This window comes from Monodelphis domestica, chromosome 2 (assembly GCF_027887165.1).
Source record: "Monodelphis domestica isolate mMonDom1 chromosome 2, mMonDom1.pri, whole genome shotgun sequence".
Classification (NCBI taxonomy): domain Eukaryota; kingdom Metazoa; phylum Chordata; class Mammalia; order Didelphimorphia; family Didelphidae; genus Monodelphis; species Monodelphis domestica.
The window spans coordinates 257,907,349-257,930,811 of record NC_077228.1 but is presented as its reverse complement, the minus strand read 5'-3'; the positions used below and the strand labels follow the sequence as shown (position 1 = coordinate 257,930,811).

At 38.0% G+C, this 23,463-nt stretch overlaps 1 protein-coding gene across 4 annotated transcripts in view; it reads right to left on the bottom strand.

Moving 5' to 3' along the window:
• Positions 1-23,463, bottom strand: part of CTC1 (CST telomere replication complex component 1) — a 39,927-nt gene that overhangs the window by 5,262 nt on the left and 11,202 nt on the right. For 3 of the 4 annotated variants that reach the window (XR_008916475.1, XM_007483128.3, XM_007483125.3), the window contains exons 3-18: positions 16,271-16,508; positions 15,920-16,134; positions 15,307-15,451; positions 14,434-14,703; positions 14,154-14,282; positions 9,617-9,840; positions 9,207-9,384; positions 8,908-9,108; positions 8,659-8,785; positions 2,540-2,654; positions 2,121-2,448; positions 1,944-2,033; positions 1,260-1,456; positions 1,022-1,104; positions 756-930; positions 390-467 (exon numbers count right to left, since the gene is read on the bottom strand). Coding sequence is in view for 3 of the 4 variants with exons in the window: in XM_007483128.3 (XP_007483190.1) it covers positions 390-467; positions 756-930; positions 1,022-1,104; positions 1,260-1,456; positions 1,944-2,033; positions 2,121-2,448; positions 2,540-2,654; positions 8,659-8,785; positions 8,908-9,108; positions 9,207-9,384; positions 9,617-9,840; positions 14,154-14,282; positions 14,434-14,703; positions 15,307-15,451; positions 15,920-16,134; positions 16,271-16,508 (2,793 nt within the window). In the remaining variant the exon portion in view is untranslated. The remainder of the gene's footprint in view (positions 1-389; positions 468-755; positions 931-1,021; positions 1,105-1,259; positions 1,457-1,943; positions 2,034-2,120; positions 2,449-2,539; positions 2,655-8,658; positions 8,786-8,907; positions 9,109-9,206; positions 9,385-9,616; positions 9,841-14,153; positions 14,283-14,433; positions 14,704-15,306; positions 15,452-15,919; positions 16,135-16,270; positions 16,509-23,463) is intronic. The other variant, XM_007483126.3, reaches the window with a different exon arrangement.

Sequence of the window (23,463 nt, the reverse complement as noted above, 5' to 3'; positions counted from 1 at the left end):
AGATATGACACTGCCCAAGGATATATCTGGAGGATTCTTCAAATAAAAGGAATGACTCTACATCAGAGTGATAAACTTTGTTTCATAATGCTTCCCATCTGCATGGGTCCTTAGAGTTTATAAGACTATTTCCTCACTATATTCCTTGGAGTAAATCCAGAATTATGATTATTCCCATTTTACAGAAAATCAAAGGTACAGAGGTTAAGTGACTTGCTGACTTGCCCAAGGTCAAAGAGCTATTAAATGACTCACAGTCCTATTTTCTTTCTACTACCTCATTCAGCCTTGGTAGGAAAATCTTAAGGCCTCAACTAAGCATGTACAGGATTCAGCCTAGAATAGAAGGACAGAGGAGTTCTTAGGAAAAGAGGGATCAGGGCACTGACCTGACTGGAGCCTCAGTTGGGAAACTAAGGATTCGCAGGTAGCTGGATGGCAAGAAACGACAATAAACATTCTGGAACCTGCAGGTGGAGAGAAAGAAAAGGGAAATGAGAGAGTGAGGGATCTGGAGGAGAATGGCCATGGAATTTCCCATTAACCAAGAGAGGTTGGGTTGCATCCAAAAGGAAGATGGTCTAAAACTAAGGCAATATAAGCATCATCTATTGGGATAGAGGGGAGAGAATGAGGAATGGCAGGAGCAGTCTTCTGGACTATACCACAATTAGTAGATTATGGGTTGAAATAAGGTGTTCCATACCAAGACTAGGAAAAGAATGAAAGGAGGCTGGATCATACAAAATCCTCACCTGGAGACTTTTTTTTCCAAGTGCTGGAAATAGACTCGAGCACCTGGAAGCAGCCCTAGAGGCAAGGGTGAATGTGGAGCCTCTATATAGACATCTATGGGAATGGGAGAGGCTACATCAGCAGCATCCAAGGCCACAGTCAGCTTCACCCCATATCTAGAGGTCTGGGAATTTCCTATAGAAGAGAGGAAATGGGGTCAACAAGCTGCCAGAACTTCATGTGTCCCCTAGGCTCCGAATTCCCACTAGCAGCTGGGTTTTCTCACCTTGCTGGGTTGTGCCTGAAAGTGACACACATCGTGTCCTGGACAAAATTTCAGCAGAGAAGGAGACAAATGAGCCTGGGGAGCTAAGGAATCAGAAATATGACTTTAGAAGGGGACTAAGGCAGAAGAGAGACAGAGTCAGAGGGAAGGAGAAGAACCTAGGTTTATCCAACATGTTGACCATGGGGAAGAAAGAAGAAATTGGGCCAGACTAAGGGGATAAGGATATAGTGCTTACCTTCCATTGAGAATCTCTGTCAGGGAGGATTCAGAGAGTCCCTGGCTAATCCCCAGCATACCTGGAATGCCCTGGGGGTTCCCAGGCTCCAGGATCCAGTCATCCTGGACAATGAGGCAAGAGGTAAAGCCAGTTGATTCCAGGATCCTCTGGGAAAGAGGGGATGAATCCCCCTCCTTTAACAGACCTGGGAACTGCTGGGAAATTAAGAAGAGTTCAGGAAATGAAATGGGATAAGAGTCCCTGGAATATTATCAAAACCCTTACTATAAGCAAATTTGTTTGAATTTCCCCTACCCAGAGAGAGGTCATATGTTCCTCTATCCTCCTAGGTCTAGCCCAAAACCCATTTACAGTAGAACCTTTTGATCTATATAACTGAACTATATAACCATATAATTGAAGTTATTTATTTAGAATTACAAAATCACAGAAACCAAGAGCTGAAAATGAGCTACGGGAACATCCAGTTCATCCCCTTTATTCTATCAATGAAGAAACTAAAAGTCATAATGGTCAAGTGACATGCCCCCAAAGCAACAAAATCAGTAAGAGGTAGATCTAGGGCTGGACCTTGGGTTTCTTGACTTTCAAAACTGTATATTTTTTTCCATAACATGGCTGTCCTCTTTCCTCCCATCTTCATAAAAGCAACAAGTGGGTATGACAGAATGGGGGACTCACAGTAGAATCATGGATGATGAGCCTATACTGCTGCCCTGGGTGCAAGAACTCAAACCATCGGACAGACTGGCCAAAGAAGAGGAGAAAAACCTAAGGAAAACAAAAGCAAGAAAAAGCCTGAGTTCTTGTGAGGGGAAAAGAAAACAAGTTTAAAGACTTCTAGGAATATAATCTTACCTTTTGATCTTGGCTCTCATCTCCAAGGGGCTCTGGCAGACCCCAGTCATTTCCTTCCTTTCTCTGGATCCCTCCTAGCCAGGTGCCTGATGCATGGAAGCTAAGAGTGGGCTTGGGAGGCAAAGGATCAGCTCCTTGAGAGGACTGATAGTTCCGCTTCATCAGACATTCCTTATGAGACAGCAGCAATAGCCGACTCTGACCTTTAGGGGGCCCCTCCAATCGGGGAAATTTTGCTTGAGGAGGCCCCCTGGGGGAAGGATGATGACTGGATGGACTGTGGATGGGCAGGATCAGAGCATCAGCCAGGGAGAAGAGGACATAGATGCTAGAGGGCAAAAAGGGATGACAATGTTTCTTAGACCCCTGGATATCTTGTGCCCTTCAGGGAACCAGGACCTGAACAGGGAGGTACTGACTTGGTACGACGCTCCTGGATGAATCCTGGTATCCCCAGCTCCTTCCAGGAAGGAAAGGTGCTCTTCACTTCTCTCTCTACCACCAGTTGGAACCTTTCTAGTCGTACCAAGGAGCCTAGAGGAGTATGTAAAGAAAGGTGGACATATTTAACAGTTAAGTCAATGGCATAATGAACTACCCTAACAGCTCTCATGAACAATGACAAAGAGCTTTATAGCAACAATTAGATGGTAGAACCATCAATTAGATCTGTGACTTCACCAATGTGGACATTCCTTTCAATGCTGCATCTATATCTTCCTATTTATCTTCCAAAGGGGGTGCATCTAGTATGCTGACAGCCTTCCTCTAGATTTCTTGTTATTAACTAGGTACCCAAGGGATCACATGAGCTATCCAGACTTTATTCTTTCCTCTTACCTCATGACTGACCCACCCATGCTTTGATGGTAAGAACTTCATACTCTCAGACTTCAAACTACCTCTCCAGCCTTATTATAAAGTTACTCCCCTTCCTGCACTTTGCATACTAGGCAAATTGGCCTCCTCTGTGCCCTACTCCCCCCCAACCCTTGCCTTTGACCTACTAAATATTGATTACAAGGCAGAAGAGTGGTAAAGGCTAGGCAATGGGAGTCAAGTGATTTGCCCAGGGTCACACAGCTAGAAGTGCTTTTGGAAATTTTGGAAGGCCAAATTTAAAACCTATCTCTAGGCCTGGCTCTCAATCTACTGAGCCACACAGCTGCCCCTAAACTGACCTTCTTGATGTTCTACATGACTTTCCATCACCTCTCTATGCCTTTGCATTCATCATTGCCCATGCCTAAAATGTTCTCTCTCATCACTACCTTATTTCCTTCAAGATTCAGTTCAGAAAAAAAAAAAGATTCAGCTCAGGCACAAACTTCTCTATAAAGTCTTTCCTGATCCTCCACAACTAACAGTGACCTTACTCTCTAAACTACCCTGTATTAATCCTCTAAACACATATCTTTTGAATTTAGGGTCTCTGAAGGCCGGCACTTTTTTTTTTAATTTTGTATCACTAGTGCCTGCCCACAGTATTTTATTTATTGATAATTTTTATGCCATTTCTCCTATAAAATGTTTTTCTGCTTACTTTTGGGTGACCCACAACTTTAATTCTTTAAAGAATGTTTTTTTAATGATTTGAAGTCATACTGAGAGAACAACAGTGTTAAAAAAAAAGATGGGTCTATGAGAGTAGATGCCCACTGACTGGGGAATGAATGAACAGGCTGTATTATATTAGTATGGGGGTACATTTTTATAAGAAACAAGTATCATGAATACAGAAGCATAAGACTTCTATGAGCTGATGCAGTGATGTAAATAGAACCAAGAAAATAATATATCCAATGACTAAAATTTAAGTTGAAAGACCATCACCCAAACATTTGAAAGGTAACATTATGAAATTATAATAACCAAGTTTCACCTCCAAGAAGAGAGAAAATACTTCTCTTTTTTGTAAAGGTGAAAAACTAAAGGTGTCGATTACTATAGATGTCAGACTTTATTCAACATGTTTGGTTGAACTGTTTTTTAAAAAACTGTTACAAAGAGATGGCTCTCTGGGAATGGGGTATAAGAAATATATTAGGAAACAATAAAAATAAAAGATATTTATATACATTTTTAAAAGAAGAATTCTTAAGTCAAGAATTAAAAGCACTAAAAAGACATAAAATAAATTCACATAATTTAACAGCATTTCTATATATTAGCAACAAAATCCATCAGGTAAAGATAGAAAAATGCCATTTAAAATAATTACAGACAATATAAAATGCTTGGGAGTTTATCTGCTAAGACACATTTTGAGGGGTAATATTATCAAGGACTAGCAATATCCACTGCCTACTGACACTTGAAGAAAGTAATCATAATCTATAGGTATAAAGCTTCTATGTAGTCTATATATATAAGCCTTTGGCTTTCTTTGCTTCTATTATTAATTTTCTTATTCTGAAATCAACTACTCAAAAAAAAAAAAGGCATTTCCGTGTGTGTGTGTGTGTGTGTGTGTGTGTGTGTGTGTGTGTTGCAAAACACAAAAAAAGATGATTCAGGATGAGACTGGGAATTTCCATTTCATATTGCTTACTTTTTTAAAATGTTAAAAATTCTGCATTACTTTCAAGACTGCCCTTTGCTCTCTTTTGAGTACTAAAGAAAATTACAATGATCTTTTTTGGGTATCACTATGGCTAATACCCTTCCCTTGACATATTCCCTAACTAAAAGCCCCAAAGAGAGAAAGAGCCCCTCATAACAACAAAAAAACAAAATAAATCCAAAGTAGCTGTGTATGTGTGTGGATATAAATAGATAATAAAAATATAATCTTTCTGTACCTCTTTGTCAGGTAACATGCTTTATCATTGCTCTTCTGGTGACATGATTTCTCATTTCCTTAATCAGACTTTTTAAGTCTTTCAAAGTTGTTTTTTCTTTACCATGATATTGTTCTTGTATAATTATTCTCTTGGTTTTGCTTACTTCATTATTAATGCATACTACTAGGAGTGTCTGAAATTCTTTCATCATTTCATATACCAAAATTTATCTAATCTTTCACCAAATGGTTAAGAGAATCTTAGGAATCTCTATGGGATCTAGTTCTTTGCTTTTCTCTCCTCCCCTAAATTCAGAATCAGGAAGTTGGTTTTGCTTATAACTGTTCTTTTTCAGTATTATCTTAACTACACCCTTCTTGTGTATTATCTCCAAATTTTTTCCCTGTCAAGTTTGATGTATTTCTACCCCAAGATACTGTGGTAGAATTGAGTGTAGATATGACTTTTTTCCATTTAAGAGATTCATCTGAACCCTACTCTTTCTGATTCTTCTTCCATGTTGTAAACTCTGCTAACAGCCCATTTGTGATAAACAAGTTCTACTAACCCTCTTCCTTCTTTTTAAAATTAGTGTTTTGTCTCCTTTTACCTTCTCTTATCTTTTCTCCTATTAAAAAATTCTCAGGCAAAAAACAATTCACCCCATGGCATGTTTTTCTCCTTCCATATTCTTTGAAGACATTAAGATTTTGAAGAGACACACTTCTTATTCAGCTCTACATCATCATATAGTGCTTGTGTGTTTTGTCTTTTTAAGGCTTCTCTGGAATTTCTGGTACTTGAAGGTCAAAGTTCCTAGAAAGCTTTAGTCTTTTCATCAGAAAAGCTTAAAGGTTCTTTATTACACTAAAAGTTCATTTTTCATTTAATAGGATTTATGCTTAACTTTTCAGGGTAAGTATATAACTTGGCTTTTCGAATATTTTATTTCAAGGTCTCTTCTCATTTATTTGTAGAATTTCTCTACCATTTCAACAAATAACACATTATCTTCACAATGGTCTTTTTGAAATGTTCATCATTATGGGGAAGTAATAGACAACTAAATATCTTATTGTCTTTCAACACTTAAAATAATCTAAATTTAGTGACTTCTCCAAGGAAGACTAGTAAACCAAGCTTCCACTTAACTGCTCTTTTGCATTTGGGTTCCATTTTTAACATAAATGTCAAGGGTGATGTGACTTGACTATTCTAGTAATGTATTTACCTACTAGCTGAGGGACAAAGATTACACATTTAGAGTTTAGGAGTAATGGAATCTTAGTCTAGCCTACAACTATATCTTTTCCTTCTTCAAGAGTCCTATATTACCAAAAATTTTCTTGGCATAATCATATCAGAGTATGGGGATCTATCCCAGAATGGGTAGTCCTCTCTCCAAGCTAAAAATGGTTTGGATTTAGATTAATGTTAAATTATTGAGGGGAGGGGGGAGGTTTCCTAGCAAATTTGAGCCTAAATTACAAGGTACATTATTTAGTATTAAAATTTTTTTCTCTGAAAAATATGACAGTGGTAACGGATTCAAGTTTCAGAATGAAGACATTTATTCTCAAACACAGTAATGTAGCAATTTGTTTTACTTGATTATGCATATTTGCTACAAAGATTTTTTTTTTCAGTTGGAGAAAAGAGAAAGGGGAAGGAAAGAGGAGCTAGAGAAAGATAAGGTTAAAGAAAAAGAATAAATCATAATGGATCATTGATTGACAGAAAAAGCTAGAAGGAATCACAGACAAGCAAAACAGTTTTGAAGGTAATTTATTATATACTAAAAACAAAAAAGTGAGCTATTTATCAGTGGTGTCAAATCCAGATAGAAGCAAGGGCCACTAAACCATACCACAAAGATCCCTCTGGGTCACATATTGACTTAGAAAACCATATATTAACATCATCTATGTTCCCCTGTATTTTTGTTAAATATTTCCAAAGTATACTTTAATTTGTTTTGGGCTACACTCAGGAGTGCTGCCAGCTACAATGTGGCCTGCAGGCTGTGTTTGACACCTCTGCTGTACATAAGAGATTCAGTTTCATATACAACCTCTCTGTTCTATTATCCATATAAACATACACATTACATACAGTATGTGTGTGTATGTGTATATATACACACATATGCATATATTTAGTATATATGTGCAATATGGATAGCATATATGTAATAATTATCACATTAATTAAAATTTTATTTTATGTTTATTATATTAACTCAGCTCTAATAGCATTATTATGTGTAACAACTATATAATTAATATTTCTTAATATATTATACAATAATATAATAATTATATGTAATAGAGGCTTTTCAGGTGATGTCTATTAAATTTAAAATTTTTTAAATAAGAAAAAAATCAATATTTATAGACAATCTAAGCATTATGTAATTCTCAGCAGTCTCTATCCTTTTATAGCACCCCGCTACCATCACTGCAGAAGCAGAAATAGGACCTACACAGGACCAAAGGCCATTTTATGTACCTTGCTTCAAGAGCTGACATGGCCAAAGAATTCATTACCAACTAGCCCCCATACTTTTTTTTTTTAACTCTTACTTTCTATCTTAGTAACAACTCTAAGACAAAAGGGCAAGGGCTAAGCAAATAGGGTTATGTGACTTGCCCAGGGTCACATAGCTAGAATGTGTCTGAGGACAAATTTGAATCCAGGACCTCCAGGCCTGGTTTTCTAGCCACCATGCCACCTAGATGCCCCTGTACATCATATGCTTGAAGAGTCGCTCTCTATGTAGAACAGCTGGCCCTCGCAAAGCAAATAATTTGTTACTGGAACCATACTGGAAATCTTCAGTCAAATTATACTCTATTTGCAGTTTTCTGAGAACTTGGGGTCAAGGTTAACTCTATGCTATTCTGAGGCAAAGGACTTTTATGAGGTACATAACACCAGTGTTATTGCCCCATTTCAAAGGAAACGGGGAACAAAGAGATGAAGTGACCTTCCCAAAGACATGCAGCTAGCTATAGTAGGGCACAGTAGCAAACCAGGTCTTTGCCCCAGTCTTAGGCTCTTTCCAACACCACCATTTCATCAACTATCTCTGGCTTCTTTTCATTCCAAATGGCAGAGGCTATTCAAATCAGAAAGACCCCACACCCTGTGACCCCCTTTAAGCAACAATTATAAGAGCAGCTGACATTTATATAGCATTTACCATGTGCCAGGCACTGTGCTAAGCAATTCACAGATATTCTCTCATAGTAGGTGCTATTATTATTCCCACTTTATAGATAAGCAAAACTGAGGCAAAAAGAATTGCCTAGGGTCATACAGCTAGTATCTGAAACAGGATTTGAACTTGGGGGTAATATCCAAATAGAGATTCTACCAACATGCCAAATCTATCCTTGTTTTCCCAGGCCTTGTATCTATTACTCTCCCTCTATAGAGTTCTCTTCCCTGGTCTAATATGTTCAGATTTTAACTTCTTACATTTCTTAACACTAATTACCAAATCAAAACTCTTACTCAACGACCAAACCCCAAGAAGTCCTTTAGGAAAAGATAATGGCTTCCCCTTTTTTTGGTTATAGAGTAATAAACATACCTGGAGTTGTAGTTTAGGCCAGGAACAACACTGTTCTTTTTCATCATCTAATAAATTAGATCTCTCAAGTCTCTGTTTATTAACCCAGTCCCTTCTAGTAAATCCCAGTTGCTACGTCCTCTCAACACACAGAGCACATCAATCTGTATAGCTCCTGTACCTATGAGTCGGGGATCAATAAATGCCTGAGATGGCTCAGGCAAGGGCAGACAGGGTAGGGAACCACTTTGGTCTCGAAGCTGCAGCCATCCACGATGAGATGAAGCCACCAGGACCCCCAGGAGTACCTAGGGAAAAAAAAAAAGCAGAGTAGACCAACAATCTCCCCTCAAAAGGAAAGAAGAGGAGGCAAATAGTTAGGGAATGAGTGCAGTGGATAAGACTTACAAGAAGAAATAATCTCACTTACCGGAGGTGGTTGGAAAAAGGTGGGTGATAAGCAAACCCAGGACCAGGCCAAACGGGCATTGAGCACATAACTGGGTAGGTGATTGACTTCAGTCAAAGGTAACAGAGTCATGGGATCAAAGGTTGCCCAGGCCCTGCATTGCGCATCCTCCTTCAGGGCAGCCAAAGTTGGGAAAGAGCATGGAGGTTGTAGCAGAGAGTACTACATTGGAAAGAAGAGAAAGAAGACTTCTGGAATCTTATCACCTGCACCTTGGATCTCAGCATTTCTACCCACCTATCCTTTATACACTCTCATACCTCCTGAAGGGGACAGTGATGTGGATCTTCTACAATTTCTTGATATACATTCCGGATGGATCTCCCAGGTGGAGCTAGAACATCCAATGTGGGAGCCAGGAGCAACTCCCCAAGTCCAGCTGTACCAGAAGCTGAACTTTTTAGTAACTGATGATGCTTCAGCAAATGAGGACATAGCCTTGGCCAGACAAGGAAGATTGATTCACTGACCTTGGAGTCACAGATATTTACCCCTCTAGTGCCTGGCTTTCCCAGACTTCCTCTTCCTCCTCTTCCCCCAGATAGCCCTACCATCCCCAAACCCAACTCCAAGCAAAAGCTGTCCTTGTCTTATCCCAAGGAGGTAGGGGGAAAAGAGAAAGAGAGGCAACTTTTTTTACTTCTCTGACCCTTCCCCTCTCTACTCTTACTTGCTAGTTATCTCCTCCAGAGCTCTGGCTGTCCACAGGTAGAGAGGAAGTCCCATGTGACGCTCTAATAACAGCCGCAGATGCAAGACAACCCCACAGAATGAGTGGGGAGACTGCTTTAGGGATTCTTGTTGAGAAAAGCCCTGAAGCAAGACAGCTCCTCGGAGGCAAGGGGCCAGTGTGGGAACTCCACCCACTGACTGGAAGAAGTGAACATCTTGGAGCTGGTAGAAAGAGATGAAGAAGACAGCTACAGATAACTTAATAGTTAATAACTTAATAGTTATATTTATAGTTATATAATATTCTTATATTATATAATTATATTTAATAGTTATATAATAACATAACTTAATAGTTAATAACTTAAGAGCCCTTAAATTTCCAAGTTCAAAGCAAAAAAGTAGAGTCTCTCCTATATGGGCATATATTACATAAGGCTACCCAATTGCTCTTTTGAAATAGTATCATTAATATCTTACCATCAAACCCCACTGTAAATTCATTAAACAGTGGGGCTTAAGATTCAAATCTTGTGTCTAGTATCATTAGGCAAATCACCTGGTGTTTCCTTAGATAAAAACTAAGGATATTGGACTAGATAACCTCTAAGGTCCCTTCCATCTCTAAACCTATAATTCTATGAAATCCCACTGCAAGTTGTTTGGCCAAAACAAATTTTAGCATACAAATATAAGGGAATACCATTGCTACTGAAAAATGACAAATATGAATAATATACGGAAACTGGAAAAGACTTCTGTGAACAGATGCCAAATGAAGCAAGAACTAGGAAAACAGTATACACAAAGACTACCAAAAAATATAAAGAACAACAAAAATTCAAGACTGAATCCTGTGTAAATCTAAGAATATAGCGTGGCTGTGAAGAGACAGTTTAAATTTGGCCTCAGACAGTTACTAGCTGTATAACTCTGGGCATATCACTTAACCCTGCTTGCCTCAGTTTCTTCATCTATAAAATGAGCTAGAAATGAGCAAGAAAATGTCAAACCATTCCAGTTATCTTTGCCAAAACAAACAAACAAAAAACCCAGTGGGGTACCAAAAAGTCAGACAAAAATCAAGCAAGGTATGTTTTCTCAACTTTCACCTCTACCTCCTATCTATTATTCTTTAGTTCTAGTGAAGCCTGGAAGCCATGTGTTTGTGAGTAACAACCATGCAGGCCTCTCAGCTGAGATCAACCTCTCTTGGTTCTAGCCAGCCCCCTCTACAGCCCCTAGTAAATAGCAGTTCTCCTAGGAAGTAGTCCAGAGCTCCTCTACCTCAATTTAATTCAATATTTATTAAGTTCCTATTATGTACAAGGCACTAAGACCTTGCCTGAGAATACAAAGATAAAAACTGAAAGCAGTCTTTGCCTTCAAGGAAATTATATTCTAGAGAGGGAAATATCCTTTGTAAACTGATAAGTAAATACAAGATAATTTGAAGAGGGAAAGAACTCTTTAACAACTGGTAATGTAAGGAAAGGTTTTCCAAAGTAGAAGGTACATCAAAGCCCTTTCCATTGTTCAGCAAAAGGTTTCTGTCCTAAAGTAATCTTAAGAAGGGAGGAGGAACCTCCCATGCCAATGGGGTTCACATTCCAATAGAGTTCCCACTATCACTAGGAAATTCCCTACAAGCATGAAACCTTCCAATGGTGAAATTTCCAACATTCACAAGTTAAGAAATTTTAAGGTTTACATGAGGGATCTGAGGGAATGGTGAAGAAGGGAAGGAAGAAGGAATTCAAGCACGGAAAAAGGAAGATAGAATGCCAAGTTCTGGCAACAGCTGGTAGATCAGTTGGTGGTCTGGAATACAGTCTATGAAGAACAGCAATATAATAAGAATGCATTAATATAATAACATGTTTTAAAAGATAGATAGTAGGCAGATTGTGAAGGGCTTAAATGTAAGGCTAAAGAGTCTATTTTATTAGAGAATTCCTTTTTCATATATCAGGATCTGGTTTAGAATGGCCCCAATCTCTGTATATTAGAAAGAATTACTAAACCTAAGACTTGGACCTCTCAGGCACCATCCAGTCTACAGATTTTTGCATTTTCTTTGTCCTTAGGAATGTATTCCTTTCACAAAGTCTGGCTACTCAGAATGTTTTATGATTCTTTTTCTGTGTTCACAAACCCCATAACATGGAGATAAAGAGGGGGTGGATGTTTAGATGGACCACCTCCCAATTGACTGTGTAACAATTAGAAATGTCTTGGGATGTTCAAAGGAGGAGTTGAATAAATGTTCTCCCAAAAGTGTATGGTACCTGATCCAGTCCATTGTCATCTTTGGTCATAAAGAGTGACTTATGTCACTTTATTGATTATGATGCCAACCTAATCAATAAACTAATATTCTTACCCAAAATCAGTCTCTCAAAATAATTTTAATCATAACAAAAACAAAAAAGCAGTAAAAAATGTTTTTGAATATAGGAATGACATAGTCAGATGCATGTTTTCAAAGAATTAATTTAGCAACTGTGTAGAAGACTGCTTGAGAGAGAATGAGAGTAGTAGAAAGACTAATTAGACAGCTACTAAAAAAAAAGTCCATGTGAGAGGTGAAAAGACCCTGAACTAGAATGGTGATCATGTTGGTGGAAAGAAAAGACAGAAGCATAAAGTGGTGTAGAAAGAGAATTAAGAGGACTTCGCAACTGATTGGCTATAGGGGATGCAGGGTTAGGCAAGAAAGAGGAGATAGAAAGTTCAAGGCTTAGATTCTGGGCCAACAAATTTGGGTGACAATAACAAAAGAAGAAACTTTGAGGGCTGAGTGTTTAATCAGGAGGTGGGAGAAATAATGAGCTCTGCTTTAGATAGGCTGAATTTGAGGAGGAAGAATAGTAGGAAATGGAGCTGATGTAAAACAAAAAATATCAATACAAATTAAAAATAAACTGTGCAATTACCCACTTTTGAAAAAAGGATCATTGAATGTTAGAGCAAGAAGGGACTTAAAAATCATTTAGTCTAACCAACATATTTTATAATGAAGAAGCCAAGAGCCAAAGAGAAGTGACTTGTCAGGGTCAGAAAGTCCTCCTGTAAGGCCTCCTCAAGGCCTCCTGTAGTCATCATTTAAACTAATGTCCTCTGGAAGGCAATTTGGAATTCTGCCCAAGGGCTTTAAAAGACTGCATGCTCTTTTTTTTTTTAATACTCCAAAGAGATAAAAAAAAGTTTGCACAAAAATCTTTATGGTGGTAAAAAATTGAAAATGAAAGGTTGTCCCTCAATTGGGAAATGACTGAACAAATTGTTGGTATATGATGGTGATGGAATACTAGTGTGCTATAAGAAATGAAAAACTGCTTGATTTCTATATGAACTGGAAAGACCTCAATGAACTGAAGTGGAGTAAAATGAACAGTCCCAGGAGAACATTGTACACAGTTAATGAAGCATTGTGGCATGATCAAATGTAACTTTGCTACTAATAGCAATACAATGATCCAGGACAATCCCAAGGAATTTATGAGAAAGAATGAAGAGAAAAATCTGGGAGTAGAAATGCAGAAGAAAAACATGAGATCTATACAAATTGTTTATACAGGTAAGATTTGGGGTTTTGGTTTTAGAAGATTGCTCTACTTCAAAAATGAATGATATGGAAATAGGTTCTCAGTGATAATACATATATAACCCAGTGGGATTGTTTGTCAGCTCTGGGAAGGGAAAGGAAGAAGACCATGAATCCTGTAACCATGGAAAATACTTTTAGAAATAAATAAAATTTTAAAATTTGTAGAGGAAACTACATTTATTAAAAGCATAGGAATCAAGTCACCTAGTGACATCACTAAAGACTTCTTTTAAAAACATTCTTTCTAAACATTTAAAAAGGTATTTATACCAACTACATCCCATAATCACACAAAGCTCTTATATTAGCTTGGAATGATGTTCCGGTTTTTCTATGTATTTCTGTCTTTACCTCAATAAAACTTGTAAACATCTTAAAAGTAAAAAATAAAATTTCCAAAAAAATAAACTAATGTCCTATTAGCAATATTAAAGACAGGTTTCTCTACTTCAGATCTATTATTCATTGAATTTGAAATATTATCTGGAATACAGGTGAAGATATCTACAGGAAGCTATATGTGGATGAGTTCAGGAAAGAAATCAAGGTTAGAGGTATAGATTTGATACCACCCTCCTAGAAAGTTCTTCCCCAAGGGCAAACCTAAATCATTTTTTTTTAAGCCCTACATTCTGTTTCAGAACCAATTCTAAGTCAATACTTCCAAGGCAGAAGAGCAGTAAGTCGAGGCCAGGGGTCCCCAAACTACAGTCCCCGGGCCACATGCAGCCCACCCACCCCCACCCTGCCCCAGGCCATTTCTGGAAAGAGCGCCTCTTTCATTGGTGGTCAGTGAGAGAGAGGATCAGTGGTGGCATAGCTCACGTACAGTACTTTTTCCAGGGATATAATCCTTTGCGCCGTGCAAAATCAATCTCTCTCTCTCTCTCTGTCTCTCCCCCCCAACACCACACCCCCCACCTACCTCTAGCTGTGCTCCTGGCCTGATTGCTCGACCATTATTAGGAAGCTGCTGATAGGCAAGGCAGAGACATAGTTGTCCATCCAGTTCATAGAGGCTAGCAGAGTCATTTAGCACTTTGGTAACTGTCCCCTAAAGAGAGAGCAGGTGATTTACTCACTTTTCTAATTTCTTCTGCTCCTGCTTTTCTAAAGAACTCAGTTGACAGTTTCTTCTCCATATCCCACTCCCTCTAGAGACCCACCAAGTTTCTGACTCTCCAGTCCTCCAGCTCCTTTCTTACCTTGTATGACAGCATCCTTACTTCCCTGATGGAGTTATGATGTTCCTGGGAGCTGCTAGGTACAGGGAGAAGATTAGGGATAGTCTCCAAAATAAGTTCTTCCACATTAAACTCCTGTACATGCTCAGGCTCAAGGGGCATCAAATGGGAAGAGGGGCCAGTTGCCCAGATACGATTAGAGAAACCACGGATAACAGATATCTGCAGATTTGTTAGTACGTATGAATGGCCAGGCCGCAGAGCATGATGCCACACCAACTGGCTGGGGATCTGGGGAGAAAGGTCAGAAGGACAGTTCTCAATGGAGTTTCCCCACTGCCAGGAGAACCACCTCACCAGATCTTAAACCAAATTTCTCCCACCCTCCATCACAACCACCTTACCAAGCTATCCTATCAATTTCTTCTCCCATATTGTCCCTACATTGTCCCTGCCCCTCCACATTCCAGTCCTATTAATAACACCTTAACTACTTTTCTGGCTCCTATTCCCAAATCCAGAGCATAACTTTAAAAGAAGATAGAACCAACTAAGGCCATCTAATTCACCATGTAGTTCAAATTATAACACTGCTACACACTACACAGTCATTCTGAGACTTAAATGAGCTAAGGTACATGAAGTGATCTGCAAACCTTAAAGTTATATAGATGTCAATCATTATTAATATCTGTGTGACTTCAGGCAAGTTATTTACTCTTTCTGGGTCTCAATTTCCCAACTAATAAAATGAGGTGGTTGGACTAGATAAGCTCTAGTCTAAAGCAACATGGTGAACCTTCCAGTTTTAAACCTTATGATCCCAGAGACCTGATCTCTAAAAATCCATCCTTTCCATTCTTCCTCATTCATTTTAACAATTTCCTCCTGTACCTGCACAATGATGGGCACTGGGGTGGTGGCTGAAGAGGGGCCTCCCAGTGACAAGATGAAATAGGTCTTTCCATGGGTCTTTACCAGTGTACTCAATCGTACCAGCTGCCCTGCAAGGTGTAACTGCCGCCTTCGAAATTTGCTTCTGAAGAGTGAAGGAGAAGAAAGGAAAGAGGAATGGTGTAGAAGAGTGCCACAATCTTATCCCCCCCTGCCCTTTTCCTTCAGAAGAATATTCTCCATTCAGCCCATCACATAGCAGTAACACACCACCCTCACCACATGGTTAGCGAGATTTCCCAAAAGGTCCTCCCATTCTATCTCCACCTCCATTAAAAGCAGAACATTTTCCTTGGGTATACAACCCACCTCTGATAATGGAATTTCCCCCATATTATTCCCCTTATTCCCACTTCTTAAAAGTACATGATTTTAACCTTATTAGTACCTATACTCCCGTTCCCCTCAGAACAGTGTATTTCAGCTTCTCCTCCACCCCACACCCTTCAGGGAATCTAGAGTTCATTCTTTCTTCCCTCTCTTGTAGAGTCTCCTGCTCCCAAACACAGAACTCTCACAGTGGTGGTTCCTCTGCCACATGGGGAAGAACTACCTGTGCTGGAGCAGGTGGAATGCAATCTCTGGGTAGAGAACTCTTATGGGGGTTTCAGGGTCATGGTTGAAGCCTAGAGGCAACACAGGTACTGGGGGACACAACAGTTCCAAATGCCCACTTCCTGATAAGCTCCGTTGCCAAGCAGAAGGGATATAACTCCAACTAGGGAAAAGGAAGAGGTGGCCCAGCCATGAGAGGTTAAGGTCCAAGAGCTAGAAAAATCAAAGTAAAATCAAGTCAGCTGGAACCCAGGCATTCCTTCCCTTTACCATAGATCCAAATACCCCACCACAAAGAATTTTTATGGACTTAAATATATCTGGGCTTACTACTGGAGGTCCAGCTCACCTCACAGTCTAATGTCCCACTGTTGTCCTTCACATAAAGGCTTCCATCCCTTAATTCTGGATCCAAATCCCCTGGCAGGTCAGTCAGTGTCCCCACCAGTATCAACCTTTCCCTTGGCAAAGGAACTCTATCCAGTCCAGCTTTGTTAGCCCAAGTCTGGTATTCAGTACTGCTCCAAGCCAGATGGCTACAGCATGGAAGATGTTGATGGGTTCTAAGCTCCTGCACAGAGACAAAACTGTGAAGAAAGGAGGTCAGGGATTCCTCCTCTGAAACTAATATTTAAGATGCTCACAAAGTCATCCCCATCCCAGAAGGAGCAGAGTTGACAGAAAGTAGGGGATACCAAAGGTAAAGGAAAGTAACCAAGTCAGTAAAGGACCAAGAAGCTCTACCCACTGTGTTTTCTTCCTGTTTTGTTTCCAAATATCATACAAGTTCATGAACTGAAACAGTACTTTGCTAATCAATCTACTAAAATACACAAAATACTCATATAGATTCAATTACAAAGAATTGCTAAAAGAAATTTTAAAAAAGTAAAGTAGCTGAAGAAATATTTTAGTGTTTATGCCAGATTTTGTTGATGTAATAAAAATGACAATACTACCAAAGTTAATTTATAGTTTAAGGTTATACCAGTCAAATTATCCAAAGGACAACTTAAAGAATTTAATAAAATAAAATTCATTTGGAAAAATGAAAGACACAAAAGCTACCAATTAAAAAAATTTTTTTTAATTAAAATAAAATTTAAATTTATTTTTTAAAAAGAATTCAGCAGGGCAGGTAGGTGGCTCAGTACATCAGGAGTCAGGCCTAAAGACTAGAGATCCTGGATTCAAACCTGGCAGTAGACACTTCCTCACCTGGGCAACTTATTGAACCCCAAATGCCTAGACTTTATCACTCTTTTTGCCTTTGAACCAATATTCAATATTAATTCCAAGATGGAACATAAGGGTTTTTTTAAAAATTCACCTCCTAAAAATGTTTAAGACTAAATAACATATTTTGCATTTATTTCTATGTATACATAGGAAGCAATATAGCACAAGAGAGAAAAACAGAACTGGCCACAATGAAACACAACAAAAACGAACACAAACAATGAAATCAATATTGCTACATCCAAAATCTCCAATTAAAAAAAAAAAGAATTGTTCCCAAGCCCAAAAAGAATTAATGGATGAGCTCTAAAAGGATTTTAAAAATCAAATTTAAAAAGTAGAAGAAAAATTGGGAACAGAAATGAGTGATATAGAAAGATTATGAAAAACATTGACAGTTTGGTAAAGGAAGCACAAAAAAATACAAAAGAAATTAGTATCATAAAAAACAGAGCAAGAGAGAGGCAGCTCAGTGGCTCAATAGACTGAGAGCCAAGTCCAGAGATGAGAGGTTCTGGGTTCAAAGCTGGCTTAAGACACTGCCCAGCTATGTGACCCTGGTCAAATCACTTAACCCCAATTGCTTAGTCCTTACCATTATACAATATTGATTTCAAGACAGAAGGTAAGGGCTTAAAAAAAAAAAAAAAACAGGCCAATTGGTAAGAGGCACAAAAATCCATTGAAGAGAAGAACATCTTAAAAAGCAAACTGGCCAAATGGAAAAAAGATAAATCATGCCTTAACAATTGGATTGGGCAAGTACACTAAATCAAGGTCAAATGAATGAAAAAAATTGGAGAAAATGTGAACTACCTCATGGGAAAAATAAATTATCTAGAAAATAAATTCAGGAGAGATAATTTAAGAATTATTGGACTACTTGAAAGCCCCAATTTTAAAAAAACAGCTTAAAAATTATTTTTCAATAAATAACCAAAAAATTTTTTAAGGTAATTAGCAAGGAAACTGCCTTGACATGATAGAATCAGAAGACAAAATATAAATTGAAAGAATCCACTGATCACCTCCTGAAAAAGATCCCAAAAGGATAACTCCCAGGAATACTATAGGCCAAATTCCAGAATTCCCAGGTCAAGAAGATAATTTTGCAAGTAGCCAAAAAGAAACAATTCAAATATCATGGAGTCATAGTCAGGATAACACAAGACTGAACAGCATAAATATTAAAGAATCAGAGGGCTCAGAATATAATACTATAGAGGGCAAAGAAGATAGGATTTCAACCAAGAATCCCTTACCCAGCAAAACTGAGCAGAATCCTTCAGGAGGGAAAATGGGTATTAAATGAATTAAAGAACTTTCAAACATTCCTGATGAAAAGACCAGAGCTGAATGAAAAATTTGACTCTCAAATATAAGTCGCAGGAAAAGCATAAAAAGGTAAAACAGAAAGGAGAAATCAAAAGACATTCAATATTGTTAAACTGTGTACAACTTTATCTGGGGAGATGATTCTTGTAACTCCAAAGAACTTTGTCTTTTTTTTGGGCAGTTAGAAGGAGTATACATAGGCTGAGGGCAAAGGTATAAATTAAACATGAGATAATATAAAAAAAATTAAATTAAGTCCTGAAAGAGGCATGTATTGAGAGGAGGGGAAGATTGGGGAGGTTGGAAGGGGAGTATGTGAACCTTACCCTCATCAGAATGGGCTCAACAGGGAAGAACATATACAATCAATTTGATATAGAAATCTTATCCTATAGGAAAATAGAAAGGGGTGGGATAAGAGAATGGGAGGTGGGACTGATAGAAAAGAGAGCAAATTGGGGAAGGTGGTGGTCAGAAACTCAACAGAGGGAAACATGATAAAAAGTAATACACAGTAAACATAATGGTGCAAAAATTTTTACAAGTTTCTAAAAAAGGGCCTCAATTCACAAATACACAGAGAAATGAATTGAATCTATAATACGTCATTCCCCAACTAATAAATGATCAAAGAACATGAACAAGCAGTTCTTAGACAAAATAATTAAAGTTCTCCATACCATACAAAACATGCTCTAAATCACTATTTACTAGAGAAATGCAGATTAAAACAATCGGTTATGATGACAGAAAAAGAAAATAAAAAAGCTTGAAGGGGATGTAGGAAAACTATGTATGGCACAAATGCCCCTGTTGAAGGAATTATAAACTGATTCAGTCATTCTGGAGAACAATTGCCTATGCCCAAAGTGCAATAAGACAATACATATTCTTTGACTCATCAATACTATTTTGTATTGTATAGGTATATTGTATATATAGTTTTGTATCCCAAAGAATTTTTTTTTAAAAGCCCCAATATACTAAAAAATATTTAAAGCAGCTTTTTGTGGAGGGCAAAGAACTGGAAAGTGGGAGATACACTTGGGAAATGGCTGATTAAGTTATAGTATATGATTGTAATGGAATACTATTGTACTGTAAGATATGATGGGGGGGGGGAGAAGGGGAAGGGGTGGAACCGTTAAATTGCTCAGTGGATTTAAAGTCAAGCCTAAAGATGGGAGGTCCTGGGTTCAAATCTGACTTCAGATACTTCCTAGCTACATGATCCTGGGCAAGTTATAAAGCACAGTATTGATTCTAAGATGGAAGGTAAGGGTTTAAAAAAAAAAGGCAAGCAGGAAAAGCTCAGAAAAACCCTTAAAGACTTTCATGAGTTGAAGCACAGTAAAATAAGCAGAACCAGGAGAACACTGTACACAGTAACAAGAATACTATACAATAAACAACTATGAATAACTTAGCTATTCTCAGCAATACAATGATATAAAACTATCCCAAAGAACTCATGATAAATCATTTGCTTACAGAGAAAAAGAACTAACAGACTCTGAATCCAGACCAAAGAAAATTTTTTTCCACTTTTTCTTATTTTTTTTTTGGTTCCAGTTTCCTTCCATGAAAGGATTAATGTGGAAAAATATTTCACATGATTGCACATGTAAAATATGAGATTACTTACCATCTCAATGGGGGAGGGAGTTGAGGAGTGTGGGAAGGGAGATAATTTGAAAAATGTTAGAAACTATTTTTACATGCTATTGGAGAAAAATAAGTTAAATTAAATGGAAAAAATGTTTCTACATGTAACTGAAAAAAGAAATTTTAAAAAAAAGAAAAAAATACATTATAAACCTTTAAAAAATCTCCCAAGGGGAAGCAAGATAGCACAGTAAATAGACCACTGGGCCTGAAGTCTGGAAGGTTCAAATCTGGCCTTAGACACTTCTTAGTTATGTGACCCTGGGCAAATCACTTAACCCCAACTGCTTAGCCCTTACTGCTTGTCTATTTTGGAGATGATCTAAGGTAAAGGTTTAAAAAAAGGTTTAAAAAAAATGAAAGCAGTACCTTGACCTTAAGAAGTTCTGATTGCTCCAAACCAGAAGAGCTACTAAGAAAGAACCACCAAGAAAGGAAACTAATGATCTACTGGGTATGTGGGGTTTTCCTTAATGGACTTCCCTGACCAGCAGGGTCCCACAAGGGAAGGGGCTCACCTTTGTGATGGGACTGAGGAGAGATAGGAAGCGAGAACCAGGGTGGAGAATGAAAGACAGGGACAAGTCAGTGTTTGTATAGGGCAGGCAACCCCTATGATACTCCCTTTAATAGGAAAGTATGAGTACAAAGGAACACGAGGTGGAGGAGGAGATTAAGATAGGGAATGCAGGCCGAGATGGTTAGAGATGGTTACAGCCTCGGGGAAGGAGAAGGTTAAGAGGAGAGAGAGACATAGTTATTAAGGAGCCAGTGGAGCTACTTGAAAGGGGAGAGAAAGCCAAGAGGAAGTTCATGGGTTTGCCTCTGAATTTAATCCTGTCCTGCTTGGGCGGTACTCCCAAGCACTAGTAGCCACATCACAAAGTATAGACAATTAAGATTGGGTGGCAAGGTAGAGGGAACACCTTTGGGAGTGTAGATTGCAAACCGAGCTTTCCTGGAGAATTGAGTCCAAGCATGTTAATGAGTTTGTCTTAGCCAAGGGCCTCATGGCCAGTTCAAAGTTACATTCATAAGCCTCATTGGTATAACCTTATGCTTGGAGACACAGTAGCCATACAGTCATTTATATTTCATAGATGTGAATATGCTTGGGATGCTACAGGGTAAATCAATCAACTTCCATAAAGAGAATGGACTAACATTGGGCTCTTCATATGGAAAAATCAAGAAGAAAATCAAAGTAGGAAATAGGTTCAAAAAGGCTAAACACAAGAGTTTTAAGCAAACCCTAGAGTACTAGAAATAAGGGAAAGGGGAATTCATGCTTCTTGGTACTGGACAAATGAAATTTTAAAAAGTCAAATGTAAAATGACTACTGTTTTTACACAGTAGACAATTAAATAATCTCACAAAAGGCAATAAAGGCAGACTAAAAATACAAACAAGTTTTGAATATTTTACATGTTAACAAGTGACAGACTCATTAATATTGTTTTAAAATTCTATTTTACTTTATTTTAGATCAATGAATTAAGAATTAAGTGTATAATTCTCAAAGTAAAGCACTTAGTTCACACCCCAATATTCTCAAGGTAAAGCATCCAGTTTACAACACCCCCACCACCAGAAATGAAATGTCTGTTTTCAGTTTCGAGGATGTTTAGTTATCTTTTTTATATCACTTCAAGGGCATCATCAGGGCTCAAGAAACAAGAACAAGGACAAGGACACTCAGTCCAGCTACAGCTAGCTCTTTTATCTCTTTTTTCCCTTGAAAATTTAAGGTAATACTCTTACCCTCTCCCACATGATGAGCTCATGCTCATGTATCTTGCTATTTTGGGATAGACCACATCTAGATTGTAAGTCCTGGCCTCTAGACAAAGGGGTGAGGGGATCTCTTGTCACAAACCTATAAAATGCCTGTATTTGCACCCAGGCATCTGCAATTTGCCACCAGGTCATCTGCCTTTCCTCATGAGTAAAAAAAAAAAAGAACTTCTTTCTCTTCTACTTTCATTCTCTGACTCCAGGATTTTTTTTTTTTAATTTAAGTGAGTGGGTCACATTTTTTATCTTACACAGTCAATAAAAAAGAAACTACAGCATTAAGGTCAGAGTAACTGGAAAACATGATTCTCCTGAACAGGCAATACTTAAGTTTATTTGGTTTTTTAATTTTTATTTTCAGTTCCAAATTCTTCCCTTCCCAACCCGCTGAGAAAGCAAGAAAAACAATACCCATTATACATATAAAGTCAGACAAATTATATTTCCACCATTAGCCATTTGCAAAACAAAAAAGGAAAGAAAAAGAAAAAAATGTTTTGTGTTCCAAACCTAAGTCCTATTTCAGACAAACAAGTCCTTGTGCTGATTGGATAAAATGCTATGGAATATACAGATAAATTGGATTGAAACAGTCCTTGTTTCAAGTATAAGACATGCACATACATAGGATTGAAACAGTCCTTGAGTTGATTGGTTAAGACCCCTTTGAATAATTAGGATATATTAGAATAATTAAGATAACTCTCAACTAACCAGCCAGTGATGAATGAGGGGCTGGACAATCTTTGCATCAGGGACTAGGATTAAAAGCTGCCTGCTCCCATACTTTGTACTTGTTTGCTAGCTGTAAAACTCTTTTAACACTGGCTTGTGAGACTTTGACACACTGACACCAAGTTCAAGATTCTTTTGAGTAGGTGGTCATTCCTCCACTATATCATACTGCTTACTATGTCAGGGAAGGGGGGAGGGCAGGAAGGAAAGGAAGAGAATTTGGAACTCATGGCTTTTTAAAAAATGAATGTTAAAAATTGTTTTTACATGTTACTAGGGAAAAAATAAAATATTTTTTTTAATTACGTTAGGACAGCATGTAGCAATGAAGGACCTGCCTATTTCCCTCACAGAATAAGGAATTTAAAACAAAGAAACATCTGAATACTGAATTGGAAAGGAATAGAATTACAAAAAAATGAATTACTTCTACCTCCACAAAAAATAATTTGTAAGTATATGGAAAAGAATTTAGTAAGACAAAAACTTCTCTATGCCTCCTGTAAAGGTTAAAATTAATGGTTGGCTGATGACTACATGAAATTATGTGATTGCCAGTATTTATTATATCTTGAGTCTGAAATTTATTTACAAATAGAGAGGAAACAATAAAGAAAAACATGAGGGGGATAGAGAAGTTATCTATCCTATCAACCAACATGTTTTGCTCTGGGTCTGCCTTGAAGAAGACTATCTCCAGAATAATCTCTTCAGACTATCTTCTCAATGACAATCTGAGCTGAAAGAGTTTGGGGCTTGCTTTTATGGTGACT